We start from the raw sequence: 16,090 nt of genomic DNA, 5'->3' as shown, positions 1-16,090 counted from the left end.
AACAACATATGTTTAAATAAAAAAATATTTACATTCACTTTCCTTAGATATATTTTTCTCCCTTCTATATTGTTCAGGAATATTCATTCATCTTTCTGTTTCTGTCTCTCTCATTTTCTTTCTCTCTTACTAAGAGGGGGAGGGAGATATTATATACTTAACAGAATGCATGGCACATAGTGAGAACTTAATAAAATTAGTTGATTGAGTAATATACTGAAAGACATGGAGAAATATCTTCCATGGTTTTTCACTTCTAGTATCACATTTTTGTCCTTTCCTTCAGTGAACATTAAAAACCAGCACTTAACTTCTCTGAACCTCAGTTTTCTCATCTGCAAAAAAGGAATAACATGCCATGCCATATATCTCACAAAATTATGAGGTCAGAAAATGCTAGTTCCCCTTAAATGCTACTTATTTTTCATAATTTCCCTTAAGATTATAGAACTTGTTCCTCCAAAAGAATTTTGTTTTTATTTTGTCTAGCTCTATAAATTATCCTCTTGGTATTTTGGTATGGTACTAAACTTGTCAGTTAATGTTAGGTAGTATAATCAAGTTTACAACAAAGCACAGCACATCTAAAACAGTGAATATATCTCCAGTTATTTAGGTTATTCTTGATTTCATCTTGAATGTCCCTTGGTAGAATGATATTCAGTTATTTGATCAAATTTATAGTTTTGAAAAATGGGACTTTATTTTTTTTAATTTTCCTCCCAATTTTTTATGATAGATGTAAATTTTTGGGGAATCGTTTTTTCTGAGACAATTAGATGTCCTGCTCTTTTTTTTTCTAAGTAAACTGTCATGCCACCAAATAGTTTTGTTTTGTTTCTTCTTTGATAGTGTTCATGTCCTTAATCTCTTTCTCTTAACAATTTCAAATAATTGTGGGGAAAGTATTCATCCTTCTTTTGCTCCTGTATTAACTGGGAAAGTTTCAAGGATTGCTCCTTTAACATATATCCCAGATTTGGTTTTGGACATTTTTTACATTAATGTAAATTATATTTAATTATTTTAATTAATGTAATTACATTTTGCATTTGTACTTTTTATTTTTTGTTTAGTGCTTTTTTTTAGATTAAAAATAGAGTTAATGGGAATATTTTTGCTTTTATTTGTATTTGTAGCCTTTAACACAGTGCCCAGGATATTGTGAATACTTGGTGACTTCACTTCTGCATCTATTGATATACCTTTGGTACCTTGGGGTGTTTGTAATTTTAATATATTGGTTGTTTATCTAATTTTTATTTGGCCAGGCAATGAGGGTTAAGTGACTTGCCCAGGGTCACACAGCTTGTAAGTTTCAAGTGTCTGAGGCTGGATTTAAACTCAGGTCCTCCTGAATCCAGGGCCAGTGCTTTATGCACTGTGCCACCTAGCTGCCCCTGTTTGTCTAATGTTGAACTATCTCTATATCACTGATGCAAATCTGGCTCAATCATAAGGAATAATTTTTGGACATATTGCTATATTTTTGCTATGATTTTTCCTGGAATTTTTATACCAGCAGTCATAAGTGAAATCAGTCCAAAGTTTTCTTTCTTTGATTTGTCCTTTACTATTTTGGGTAAATAGAATTATAATTACCTCATAAAAAGAGTTTGTTAGAGTGTTTTCTTCCTAAGCTTTTGATGTTAATTTGTATAGCATAATTATTAATCTAGACTAGATTTCTATCCTCTTTGAGGAATTCCTTTGTGGTTAATTGAGTTTTACATACTGAAATTAGATTGTTTAAAGTCTTTATTCCATATTATGTTAATTGGACATTTTGTATTTCAAATAATTTCAAGTTCTCAGTTTTGATGCAATGTAATGATTTATAGTAGGATCTGATGGTTATTTTTATTCTCTTCTTCTTCTTCCTCTTCCTCTTCTTCTTCTTTTGGTTAACTCAATTTCAAGTCAACTATATAATAGGCCCTGAGCTAAACAGCACTAGGGATACATAGATATATGAAAACCAAACTATCCTTAAACAAGTTTACAATATAGTGGAAAATAACATGCAAGCAACTATGTACAAACAAGGAAAAAATGTAGAGAATCCCAGTGAACTTAGTAGTTATGGAGAAGTTAGGAAGAGGAGGTAGTTTTAGAGGAAATATAAAGAAATGTTAAGTTTAGGATGTCTATGGGACATCTAGCTCAATATGTCTAATAGATAGTCAGAGATGCAGGAGTAGTTAGAAGAGAGGTTAGGTCTGGATAAATAGATCTGAGAATTAGCTGTATATGTGTGTATGTATGTGTGTGTGTGTGTATGTGTGTGTGTGTGTGTGTGTGTGTGTATGTGTAGATATGCATTAGCATCCATAAGAGTTCATGAGATCACTTATCAAAATAATATAAAGAGAAAAAAGAGTAAGGTTTTTTGAAGATAGAGGAGACATGGGTGTTGTTTTGTAGACTGTAGTTCTTGTTGTTTGACCTTCATTCCCAAAAAGGATCATGACATCACCCTAACATCATGACTGACAGTGAAGTGGATTTAAGTGAGGGAGGACTGCGCAAGGTCACCAACTTCATTCTCTCCTCTAGAGCCATCTGGGTCCAGTGGCAAGATATATATCAAGATGACTGGAGATGGTCCCAGATGTTTTTTTTTAAGGTAATTTGAGTTAAGTGAATTGCCCAGGGTCATACAGCTAGTAAAGTGTCTCAAGTGAGATTTGAATTCAGGTCCTCACAACTTCAGGGCCAGTGCTCTATCCACTGCACCACCTAGCGACCTAAAAAAGGAGAAGGAAGAGTCAGACATGACTGAACAACAACGCTGTACTGCAGGCAGTAGCAGTCAGTAGAAAGGGAGGGATTAGAGATTAACAAGAGTCAGGATGATAAGGGAACAATGTACTGGAAAAGATAAATTGGAATGGGACCACTTGTAAATGGAAAAGGGTGTATTTTGGTAAGGAAAAGGACCACTTCTTCCTTTGAGACAATAGTGAAGAAGGATTTGGGAGTGGGGAAGGCTTTTGAATGATGTGAAATGAGGAGGAGGGGATAAAATGGAAGCCTCAGTAAATGGCTGCATTCCCCCCCCCCCCATATGAGACAAGATTCTTAGCTAAGAGAGTGAGATGAAAAAGTGCCATGGGAGATTTTATTACATAAATGGAATTTCAGTGTTTATGAACATGGAAATGTAAAATTTGTGGGTGATAGCAAGATCAAAGATATGGTCATCTCTGTGTAGCTGAGGTAGAATGGAGGAATATGTCAAGGGAAATGTATAAGTTGAGACATCGGAAATTTACAGAAGTTAGGGTATATGAGGGAGTACTATTATACATGTTTCAATCCTCTAGTATGGAGAGGTAGATAGTGGGAGGGATGGATTAATTTAAAATAATTGTTCATTGAACAATTACAAATAATAAACTAAAATATTTGTTTAATGTACTTGGTCTTCTTTTTCAGGTTTAACTTATTCTTACTTACTAATGATCCTATTAATTCATCTATCTGTGATCTAGGTTTTAATTCAGAATTTATCCTTTGAACTTTTGGTCTTTCAATCTTTCTCTTGTATTTCCACTCACTTGCTTCTGGTTTCCTTCCATTTTCTTTGTTACACAGGTACCTGATCCTGGAAGGTCTCATCATCCTTGTGCTGGGGGACTTGGAATTGGGCTTTTATGAGGTCTCTGTGCTGAGTAAATTGTTTTGAGGGGTAGGAGTGAAGAGAATTAGCCCCAGCTGGATTCTAGTCCTCTTTCTTTTCTACCCTGCGGCTCTAAGTATTTAATGTGTTTTCTCTCTTGCCTGTACTTCTAGTGTCCTACCCTGCCCCTATTCCCTTTTTATTCCTTTCCCCTTCACTTCACAGGGATGGATAGAATCTACTCCCTCTTGAGTAGTTGGGGAGGGCAATCTGTTCTGGGAGAATTACTGCCATGCAGAGCAAAATAAATCTTTGTCACTGGACTCTGAATAAAATATCTGGGAGTTTAGTTTATCTCATGGTGCCTATTTTTTGGAGTTTGATGGAGCTAGGGCTTTGGGAGACAACTGTTTGTATTCAAGTTCTCCAATATTACTTTGTTTAGTTTTTAGTTTATGTAGTTTACCATCTTGTGAACTTATGATTTTAACTTTGTTAATTTTTCTGGTACAAGTTCCTTTTTCTGAGGCTATATTGGCTTTGGAGGGTTGTAGAAAGGAAGTAGCCTGCCATATTATTAGGTCATGTCAATTCTCTAGTAATTTTTAAAATGAGTTGAACTCACTTCTCTTTCTAAATCATTCCTCCAAATGCATTCAATTCAGTTGCCTTTTACTCTTATGTACCCCCTTAATTGATCTTTTTTTTTTCCTTTTTGGATTAGTAGTTCCTAATTCAAAAGAAACCAACTAGTCTTAGCCTTACTTCAGTCTCATGTAAAGAAGTGCTGAAGTGTAACCTAACAATCTTTAAATACTTAAAACATTCCTTTGAGAATAGAAAGGTTTACTGATGGCTCCTTTATCTGCAGGAAGAAAAAATCTATAGGATAAGGACTTAAATTTAAGTAAGAGAAATCTAGATTACACATTAGGAAAATATTCTTCTTGAGAAGGGTGATTAAACTAAGGAATGATATGTCATATTGTCAGTACAGATTTTTTCATTACTATGTTAACCATTTAAGAGAGTTAATTTTCTAGGAGACAAGGAGACCCTTAAAGTGGAACGGGGAGGGGTTCATGAGTTCTATAAGTTCTTCTCAGAGATTTGATTCCTTGATATTTTTTACTTAACCTAATAGAAAAGTATAAAAATATTCTGATTTTTTCCCATCCCTTTTCAATGGTAGGTACCTTTTGCACACTCACTTCTTCTTTTGGTTTTCAGTTAAATTCCTACATTTTTTTCTGATTTAGAATTTTATTTTTTCCAAATTACATGTAAAAACCAAGTTTGACTTCAATTTTTAAAAAAAACTTTGTGTTTCAATTTCTCTTCCTTGTTCCCTCCCCACCCCCCCTCCAAGAACTAAAGCAATTCAATATAAGTTTTACATGAATAGTCATGCAAAACATCTCCACATTAGCCAGGTTGTGAAAGAAAACAGTCAAAAACAAAAATTCAGATTAAGGAAGTACTAAAAAAATTATGCTTCAATCTGTTTTTAGATACCATCTGTTCTTTCTCTGTAGATGGACTGCAATTTTCATAATTTTTGGACTTATCTTGGATCATCACATTGCTGAAAATAATCAAGTCATTCACAGCAGATCATCTTACATGATTTCTGTTATTTTGTATATAGTACATTTCATTTTGTATCAGTTCATGTAGGTCTTTCCAAGTTTTTCTGATAGCATCCTTCTTATCATTTTTTTTTGTTTCTGATAAAGTAACTAACAAAAGTAATTATGTTTCCATCTGTATTCAAATACCATCAGTTCTCTCTATGTAGATGGACTGCATTTTTCATCAGACCTTTTGAGTTGTCTTGGATTATTGCATTGCTGAAAATAAGCAAGTCATTCATAGCAGAACATCTCACAATATTGCTGTTATTTTATATACAGTAGATTTCACTTTGTATCAGCTCATACAAAACTTCTAAAACATTTTTTTGTTTCCCTATCAAGTTAAAAATTGAATTCACATTCATGTTAAAGATGTTGCATCCATTGGATGTTACCGCACACTAATAAGATTGATGTATTCATATCTAAACATGTTCAGTTGTGGATTTAATGCATTCAGAGAATTGATTGTATGATTAAAAGTGTGTGGCTCAAAGGATATTCTTTAACTGTTTCTACAGAGATAATTAACTAACAGTCAATAACATACATTTTCACTGTAGGGCTATGTCTTTATCTTTTTCATAGGTTCCATTTATAAGAAAACCATTCATTACAAATCTTTTCTTGTCTGCAAATGTAAGAGAAAAATTAGGAGACTGGTTATTTAAAAAAACATTGGCAAAAATTCAGCTCTATCAAATCAAGTTGCCTTATGCCCTAATAATTTTTCCTGCTTTCTTGAATTTTCTCTCATTTTCTGTGCATGTTTGAATTGTTGCTGCAGTTAAATGAATTTTTGGGGGGTTGACAAAAGTTAGAAGTTGGAAATTAAATATATTTCATATATGAACAGTGGCAGTATTTTGCACATTCATTAAGTACATTGCAAAATTAGTTGACTTAAAATGCAGAAATGCAATTTAACAAAATATTATTTGAATTTTTTGAGTAATGGGGATTGAGTGAATTTTTTGGGGGAGGAATAAACTGATATAATCAGATCAGGAAAGAACCCCATGATGAATATAAGGCACCTACAATAATACAGGTAGAGAGTAATAAAGGACTGGGTTAGGATAGTGGCAATGGGAAGGGAGAGTCAGAGACAATAGCAGACTTTGGAGATAGAAAACATAGGACATAAAAACATATTGGCTATAGAGCTGGGAGGAGAGAAAGAGAGAAAAAAATAAAAGATATCCCCAAGGTCTTGAATGAGATAGACTGACTAGGTGAATGGCAATGTTAAGGACAAACAGAGTATCCCAGATTTAGAGCTAGAAGGGATTTTAGGCATCATCTACACTAACCCTCTAATTTTATAATGAAAAAACTGAAGCTCAGAGAGGTTAAGCAATTTTCCCAGTCATGCAAGTAATAAGTGGCAGATTTGGGATTTAAATCCAGTTCTGGCAAAACCTAATCCTGTCTTCTTTTCTCTACAATGAGCCATTTTGTAGTCAGAAGGAGGAACAGGATTTTTTGGAAAGATAATGTTTGGATTAGGATTTACTAAATTTGAGGTGTTAGATAACCATTAGCAAATGTCCTCTTCCATACAATTGGCATTTAGATTTGAAGCACCTGAGGCATTTCAGGATTGAATATATGGCCTTGATAAATGAGAACTGAAGCCACAGCAGCAAATGGATTTGTTAAGAGACCTTCAATGAGATAATTGACCAAGAATGGAGCCTGGGCGAAAACTAATATTAATTTTTAAGATGATGAACTCGTTAAAGAGGCAGAAAAGGAAAGATAAAATTAGAATCAGTAAAGAAAAGAGAACCGAAGTGAATATCTTTGAAGCCAATGGAGAAGAGTGTATTTAGAATAAGTACCATCATAAACTGGAGTTAGGAAAAGGAGGCTAGGGTCTGTAGAAAGATCTTTGGATTTGTCAATATGAAAGTGATAAGTAATATTTGATAGAACAGTTTTAGTAGAGTGGTTGTCCAGATGGAAAGAGTGTGAATTGGTTAAAAATGAAAGCACTGAGTATACACAACTCCCCCACCCTGAATTTGGCAGCCAAAGAGTGGAGGTTTATTACATTCTATTACTCCTTGTTTTGTCTACTTTCCAATCAAACTATTGATTGTTCACCAATTCCATCTTGCTCTATGAATGTATTCATCCATTTGTTGAAGCTGTCCCACAATGCCAACGATGTACTCTTTTGGCATATTTGTTGAAATCCTTTTCTTCCTGTGAGGCCCTCCTCAGGAAGAGTTGAGGAAATGGCAGCCAGGAACTGAGCCTGGAGTATGTTAATGGCTACCTTCAGCAAGAGAAATTGACCCTTCTCTCTGGCAGAGAAGCATCAGGAGTTTTTTTTTTTCTATGCTGGGATTCATGCTAGAAATAACTGTTTAAGCTTGCTCTTTTGGGTGGGTCATGTTGATGTGAATGAATTCAAGAGGATTGGAAATGCAAGCATTAAGTATGGAGTTCAGGAATTTAATTCTTATGATCTGTGATTGGGTGTCTTTGGAAATAGGAGTTGGAGGTGGCACACTGCTTAAGAATGTCTTCATGATAGAGGCAGCTAGATGGCGCAGTGGTTAAGCACCGGCCCTGGATTCAGGAGTACCTGAGTTCAGGTCCAGCCTCAGACACTTGACACTTACTAGCTGTGTGACCCTGGGCAAGTCACTTAACCCCATTGCCTGAAAGAAAAAAAAAGAATGTCTTCATGTTAAAATCATATAGAATCGAGAGCCCTGACTTTGGAGCTGATCCACATGTTGATAATACTGGGGACTCCAAGGATGATGTCAGGATAGTTAAAGTATTTCAGTTGATGAAACTGAAGTTTCATCAGAATTTGGCAAAGGGAAAACAGAGTGTCCAGGGACATCCAATATCTGAATGTGAGAATGAGAATCAATTATAACAAGCCCTTTTTGAAGTCTTTCTAGATCTCATCTAAATGTGATATTTCATTTTTCTCCTAGCTCTTTGGATTTCTGGTTTGCCTTTACCATATTTGAGCTTTTATCATTCTTATTTATATATTTCTTATTTCTATCCTCCTGTTAGATTTTTTTAGGTGTTTTATATATATATATATATATATATATATATATATATATATATATATACACACACACACATATATATGTATGTATATGATCTCTCATATTGTACTTTATCTTCTACAGTACATCTGACACAGGCATTATTAAATAACTGCAGAGACAGACCTCTGGGGGTCTGGAGGTAAGGGGAAATAGGGACAGAGGTGGGTGAGACAGAATAATCTAGCTATGTTTTTGAAACATGGTTTTAACATACATTATCTCATTTTAACCTCACAACAAAACCCTGTGAGATAATTGGTACTCTATAGGTATTATCCCCATTTTACAGATGAGGAAACTGAGGCTCAAAAAAAGATTAAGAAATTTGCCCATGGTCACATAGGCAGTAAGTAAAAGGCAGAATTTGAATGCAGGCCTTGCCTGATTTCAAGAGAAAAGGACAGATCCAAGGAAGAGGAGAATGCAGCATTAATTAAGGTAGAACAGATTTGGGATGGAAAAGTGAAAGGTTAAGCATTAAAACCCCTCTGTGATTAAAAAATACTTCTGAGCAGGGGCCTCTTTAAACATGTAATGGGAATTATGGGTTAAAAAGGCAGAGAGGGTTTGGAGGGAGGAGCCATTTTCAAATTGAAAAAGGGAATCAAAAGGTTCCAGTTGATATAAGTTAGCCAGTTAAGAGAGGCTAGACTAAGGACACAGGGAAAGGAAGTGGCATATGACCACAGCCAGATGAGGTTTGCAAGGTGGCCCCCTGGGACAAAGCCAGTTCAAGATGGCTACCTGAAGCATTGGGAAATGGAGCTCGGCAGGGGATGCTCTAAGGAAATGTTTATAAGGAAATTATGCAGAGATAAATAGACTAAATGTCCAAACAGTCTTGGAACAGCCGACACCTGGTTATGGAAAGTATCAGAAAGGAATCAGGTAGAGACAGAGTTTGTGAATCTTCAGTCAAGAAGAATAAAAATGGCATCCCTGTTCTCAAATATCCTCCTTTAGAGCCCAGGGGATGGGAGAGGGCACCCCATTTTTCAGCTCAGACATCCACCTTATGGGGAAGGGAGTAGTAGGGAATTGGAAGAACAAGGAATCCTAGGAAATGGCGATTTAAAGGCTTCAGTAAAATGGGAGTGTGGAAAACAGATGTGGGGAAAAAGTCAGAATCCATCTTCAACTCAAAAATGGCCACCTAGAGTTTTTGGTGAGTAGAGCAGATGGGAAAGGGGGCATGATTAGTACTAAGTTAAGGAGAAAAGGGAGGGCCCAACATATAGGTCCCCATATATCTTATCCCCAAGTCACTAAGGGAGATGGGTTTGTAATCAGAAGAGTAACCCTCACTAACGTAACACTCAGGCATGAAAATTTGAGAAGAGAGCAGTTGTTAGGTCCATAGAAAAAGGAAGGGCAATTGTACTTCACCAGTAGCCATACAAGTACCTGGACTGCATTGGAAAGAAACTCATCGATAAAGATGGCCACCCTGCTCTAAACCTCTGGCATAGCTTCAGTGGGAGAAGGTATTCTTCCAGGGAATCAAAATGGCTACCACCCAACAGGGATGGGAGTTGAGAAAGGATGTGGATGGAATTATAGCTGGTTGTAAAAAATACCTTTGGGGCAAAAAAGGGGTTGGGGAGGGGCAGGGAGGGAGGCATTCAGAAAGCAAATTCCATAAAGCCCTGAGGGAAGACAGGGAGAGGGAGGGCTGCAGTGAGTACACTCAGGTCTTTTTGATTATTCTGAGTTTGAAGGCTACCCTGCTGGCAAACTTGTCATGCTCATCAGTAGTGGCAATGCTGACTGCATTAATTCAGCACTCAACGTTTACTTCCATGTTGGGGGTCACATTCATGAACTTCACAGCCACCAGAGGCTGTGTGTAATTGACATGGAACTTCTTGCCATAGTAGGGAAAATACATCAGGTCAATGTTGCCATTGGCATGGAACATAGTGAAGTCACCAAGATTTTTGGCATCCTCATTCTTCTTTCCTGCACAGGTAACATTCATACTCTTACTGGCTCCTGCATAGAAGTTGATGACCCGATTCATCTTGATAAAGATGCAGGGCTGGCCAGTGCTGTAGCCATAGTGGGTAGGGTCACTAATCCCTGAACAGTCACCCAGCTGTGTCCTGTTGAACTGACAAGCCCGCTTGGGATAGTTGAGAACCCCATTATCTGGTTGTTCATAATAATGTCCTGGGTGGCAGACCTCATTCTTCTGGGCCTGGATTGAGTCATTGTAGGGCTCCAGGAATTGATCAAGTATCTGCACATGCTGATTCCAGCTGTTGTCAGTGAGGTTGATCAAAACCTCAAGGTTCTCAGTCTTGGGACGAATCATCAGGCCTGGTGTGGTAAGCTGGTCCTGGTACGTGGGAACATGGTCTGAAAGAGTCTGCAGCATGACCCACATGGTGAGGGTGAACATAGCAGTTAGAAACCCATAGAAAACGAGGTAGAAGAGGAGGAGGAAGGCCCAGCTGGTTCAGATAAGGACCATGAACTCGTGAGTCCGCGGATTCCACACGAACTCTTTCCATTCCTCCATCACCTACCTGTCCACGGGTCTTCTCCTTTTTGGTGACCATTTCTGCGGCTCTGGGGCTAGGGGCTAGGCAGGCCTGAAGAAGGGGCACGAGAGGTGGGAAGGTGGGGCGCTAGCCGGGGCTACGGATGGGGGAACCTTTGGAAAAGCCGACGCGCAAAGGGCTGGGAGGACCCCCAGAAAGCCGAGCCCGTCTGGTCGGAGGCTTTGCCTTGGATCCTTGGGTGCGATGGCCTGCGGAGAGAGCGACTGCGAGATGGAGAAAAAAGGAGCCAGGCACAGAACTAAAGGCAACAAAAATGGGGTGCAGTCAACGCAGAGTGGGGAGGAGCAAAGCCCAAAGGGGGGATTGCAGCGATGACCCCCGAAAAAGCTCAGGAGAAGCAACAGTGGGCGTAAAACAAGCGACTCGGCGAGGATGTAAGGAGAGCTGGGTTGCGAAGAAGCGGCGTGGAGTAGGGAAGAGGGGTCGCCCCAAATCTCGAGTTAGAGCTGTTGAAAGCAAAGGCAGCAGAGCTGGGGCGACAACACACAGCCCCTGGCGAAAGGAGGAGGCAGGCAAAGGTGGCAGCGGCTGAATGTTGCGGGGGCAGGGGGATTGGGAGGGCGCAGGTGTGCGGGAAGCATGCTAGGACTCGGGGCGGGGGTCGCACCGCGAAGGCTCAGCTTCTCAGCAGTGCGGGCCCTGTTAGATTTTTAAATTCTTTGAGGACAGGTTGTGTTTCCAGAACTTAGCACAGTGCCTTATACTTAAAAAAAAAAAAAAGTTGATCTAGACATCTGATTTCATTGATATAGGGAACTAATTCCCTTCACCAATGAGGACTGGCAACAATTCTGCAACTACGTAGTTTCAGAGAATAGCCTGGGGTCAGTAAGAGTTTAAGTATCTTTACCAAGGCCACATGTCAGAAGCAGCACCTGACCTTAAGTCTTCTAGACTCTGAGGCTTCTATTGCTTCTCACCTTGCACTTAATAGGCATATGATAAATGTCTGAATCAAACCAATAATAATTTCATTGGGTAGTGAAGCTGAAAGAAAGCCTTTTTTTTAGGATTGGATATATTTGGACATATTTGTAGGAATATGGAATGGTGCCAATGAGCCAATGGAGAGGATGATAGCTTGAGATTCTTGAGAGAGGGGACAATGGCTGGATCAAGAGGAAGAGATCAGATCAAGAGCATGGCTAGAGAAGGGTTAGGCTGGACAAGAAGTTAAAACCACTTCCTCCTTTGGCATGGGGGAGAGGAGGAAAATGGGTGGAGATATCGAGAAATCTTGAAATGTGGGGAAGGGGTTCACATGAAGTGATTTCAGTCTTTTCATTGAAGTAGGAGTCTGGGTTATTTGCTCTAAGTGTGGGGTAGGAGTCAGTTGAGAACTCAAAAAGAAACAGTTTAAAATAATGAGGAAATAGTTGAGATAAGGAAGAAATGAGATCAGATAACATACCTAAAGCTGGAAGGGACGTCCTTTCTTGCCCCTCCACCCCCATCCCCCAAATTTGTTATGCACATTTTAAAAAATCATTTATTTGGCAATTAAAGAATCATAAAATTTCAGAGTTGTAAACTACCTAAAGAACCACCTAGTTCATCCAAACTTTATATGAAGAAGCATACCCTTTACATAGAGTAATTTCTGAAAGATGATTATTCAGTTCTTGTTTTGAAGCCTCCAGCAAGGGGAAATACAGCACCTCCCAAGGTAACACTGTCTTCTTCTAGATAATTATAATTGCTGGGTTTGTATAAACCTGGTTGTCTCTGAGATTTCTACCCCTTGGTCCCTGGCTTTTCCTTAAGAATACATCCTTCTTCCCCAAATATGTTATTTTGCATATTAAACATCATTAGTTCATTCAAGCTGAATGTAAACTGGAGACACTTAATCATCTTTATTACACTGTTCTGGACACTATTCAACTCATCAATACCCTTTTTTTTTTTTTGGTGAGGCAATTGGGGTTAAGTGACTTGCTCAGGGTCACACAGCTAGTAAGTGTTAAGTGTCCGAGGTCAGATTTGAGCTCAGGTCCTCCTGAATCCAAGGCTGGTGCTCTATCCACTGCACCACCTAGCTGCCCCTCATCAATACCCTTCTTAAAACTAGTAGCCTAAACTGAAAAGTATGTTTATGTTTGGATAGGGCCTTTCTGTGGCAGAGTACAGGTAAGACATACCTCTCTAATCTTGGGTGCTGAAAATATCCTCATTCTGTCAAATATAACATTAGTTTTCTTGGTTGCCATATCACCTTTTGTTTAATAGTGTAAAGTTTAACAGTAAATATGTGCTGGTGCAATGCATGGGAGAGATTAGTAAACGGTTGTGATGAGTTGGCATTCCAGTCAGTTTTACTTGATGTATCTCTCTGCCAAAGTTTCAGATGTTTACCACTTTTGCTGTTGAATGAAAATAATGGAAAGAGATGTAATAAGCACTTACAGTATGCCAAGCACAATGTTAAGGACTGGATATACAAACACCAAAGCAAAGATAGTACCTGTCCTCAAGGAGCTGATGGTCTAATGAGGGAGCTAACACATATTGGGGAGTGGTAGCCAAGGAGGGCCACTTTGACCCTTCATGAATCATGGTCTCATTGTAAAAATAGTTCTTTGTTTGTATGCTTTAAACAAACATTAATTCATTCATTTCATTTTTGACATGATAATAAGTTTTTCATATTGACATTTTGATTCTACTTTGGTATTGACATCATGTTTTTTTCATTCTCATGTGTCTCCCCTGGTTTGTAAATTTGAAGAGTAGGCACTATGTCTCATTATGTATTGATTGATGAGCAGTCTGGCAAAGAAGGGCTTGAGTTTCAAGAGCAGGTTCTAATTCATACTGAGTATGTGTTCAAAGTGAACTGGTAAAGGGGATATTCCAGTACACTGCTGAATGTGATTCCTTATCGCTACTCAATGCATCATAAATAATAATGGAAGTAAATGCACCTTTAGTTGAAAGAGTCAGCAATAAAGCTAGGACTGATTTTCTGATTGCATTTTTTTCACCAGGTATCAAGGTCAAGTTTAGAACAAGGGAACCTGAGGGTTTGATTGTGTTAGCTGTATCACCTGGCAATCAAGAAGAATACTTTGCACTGCAGCTGAAGAGAGGACGTCTTTACTTTCTTTATGATCCCCAGGTAAGTGACTATGAAAGCTTAAGAAAAATAATTTAAACAATTTTCTTTGTGAGTTCTTTGAAGGCAAGGATTGGGTCTTCATCCCTTGCACATACTAGCTCCTAATCAGTGAATATTCATAATGAATACTCAAGTGAAGGTTTATTGAGATTCTAGTGGTCAATTAGTTCAGTTGTTTAAAATTCAATGCTTGTGAGATCACAGTTGTCTCCTTGGTGTTCATAGAATTCCTTGAGGCTTGCTTTGATCTGTGACCACACATTCTATTGCTATTCCCATTGAGCTATTGAATAAGTATGTGCCAATGACCATAAGAGGAACACAGCAAGAGAATATAGATAAATAAATGTAACTCTACCAATAGCATAGTATTGATAAAAACGATAAAAACATATACCCCTTTGATGATCAATTGGTTCCATCATCTTTGAATATAAAAAATTTCAGTCAAGTAAGATCTCATCAATTTATGTATTCAATGCACTGATGCTTATTGGAGACCACCAATGCCCTTCCATCCCATGTGACTCTTTTTTGTGTCCTTCCATAAATCTTCCATAGAAGACTCACTTATGCAGGAGACCTTTCTTCTGACTTTATGTAGATCACAATGCAACACAAAGCCTTTTGTTATATGAAGAACATCTTATTATCCCAGGCTTATGTTTATTTGATGACACAAGAGAAATATGAAATACAGTGTATACTAATGGGATTTTTATTTTTTAAAACATATTTTGATATCATTTGTTTATATATAACCTATATTTTCCAATACTAATTCCATATAACAAATTATCTTTTTTTTTTTTAAAGAGGAAAGCCAAATGAATAAGTCAGGCATTTATTACATACTGTGCTAAATGGCAAGGATGAAGGAAGCAGCCTAGATACAGTGTTGAGCCTGGAGTCTGGAAGATATGAGGTTAAATCTGGTCTCAAACACTTACTAGCTGTGTTATCCTGGGCAAGTGACTTAACCTCTTTTTATCTTAATCTGTTGGAGAATGGTAAACCATTCTAGTGTCTTTGCCAAGAAAATTCCATGGACAGTATGGTCTAAAGGGTCACAATAAATTGGACACAACTGAATAGCTGAACAATAACACAACAACAACAAATACTAGGACTAATAAGAAAGAAAAAAAATCCCTTCCATGGATGATGTATATTCAAATGGGAGAAGACTACATGTACACAATGATATAAAAATAAGATGAGTACAGGATAAATTGGAGATATGTACAGAGGGAAGGTACTAGTATTAAGTAAAATTAACAACAATGTTGAACAAGTTTGCCATATTGTAGTATTCCATTATCCCCTTCTACTTGCAGTATATTAGGGTGAGGCTCCTTCTTATATTTCTTCTTTGGAGCCAAATGTTGCCATTACCATTTCACAACATTCACTTTCAGTTATTTATTGATGTTGTTGTTTTTGTTTATAGTTTTTTAGTCATTTGTCACAGCATATATTGTTTTCTTGGTGAAAAAAGTGGCTCATGAGGAAATAGCTAAGGAGTAGCATGTGAAGTGAAACATAAGTAGGACTTCCTATGGGGGTTGATTAGTTCATTCACTAGTTAGGACAGCAAAGCATCTACTTTATTTCCATTTTTTTTAATACAAAAAAGTGCTACTAAAAATGTTTTAGGGTACATTGGATCTTTCTTTTTGTCATTGATCTCTTCAGGGAATAAGGCTAGCAATGGAATCTTTGGGTAAAATGATATGGGCATTTTAGTCTTTTTTTCCCCCATCTAATTCTACATTGGTTCCCAAATGATTGGACCAACTCAGAATTCCATAAACATTAGGTTAGTGTGCTGGTTTACTGGCAAATCTATGATATGTTAAACAGCCTGATCTTTTATCATATTGTACAGTGAAAGAAAGCATAAAAATTGTTTTCATTTGAATTTATTACTATCATCATCGGCATCTGTGTCATCATCGTCATCATCATTACTATTATTGATTTGGACTTCTCTGTCACTTTCCAGTCATGTCTGACTCTTGTGACCCAGTTGAAGTTTTCTTGGCAAAGATAGTGGAGTAGTTCAC

The 16,090-nt window shown here is 37.6% G+C and overlaps 2 protein-coding genes across 2 annotated transcripts in view; one reads left to right on the top strand and one right to left on the bottom strand.

Moving 5' to 3' along the window:
- The window catches only part of USH2A (usherin), a 1,082,898-nt gene that overhangs the window by 385,323 nt on the left and 681,485 nt on the right, over positions 1-16,090 (top strand). Inside the window, exon 21 of the mRNA XM_044004202.1 lies at positions 13,894-14,024. Coding sequence (XP_043860137.1) covers positions 13,894-14,024 — 131 coding nt within the window. The remainder of the gene's footprint in view (positions 1-13,893; positions 14,025-16,090) is intronic.
- Positions 10,120-10,794, bottom strand: LOC122755584 (sodium/potassium-transporting ATPase subunit beta-2-like). The gene has a single exon (XM_044004204.1). The coding sequence runs from the start codon at positions 10,741-10,743 to the stop codon at positions 10,120-10,122; it is 624 nt and encodes a 207-aa protein (XP_043860139.1). The 5' UTR covers positions 10,744-10,794.

The sequence above is a fragment of the Dromiciops gliroides genome, chromosome 4 (genome assembly GCF_019393635.1).
Source record: "Dromiciops gliroides isolate mDroGli1 chromosome 4, mDroGli1.pri, whole genome shotgun sequence".
Lineage (NCBI taxonomy): Eukaryota > Metazoa > Chordata > Mammalia > Microbiotheria > Microbiotheriidae > Dromiciops > Dromiciops gliroides.
This window is presented reverse-complemented; position numbering and strand designations above follow the sequence as displayed.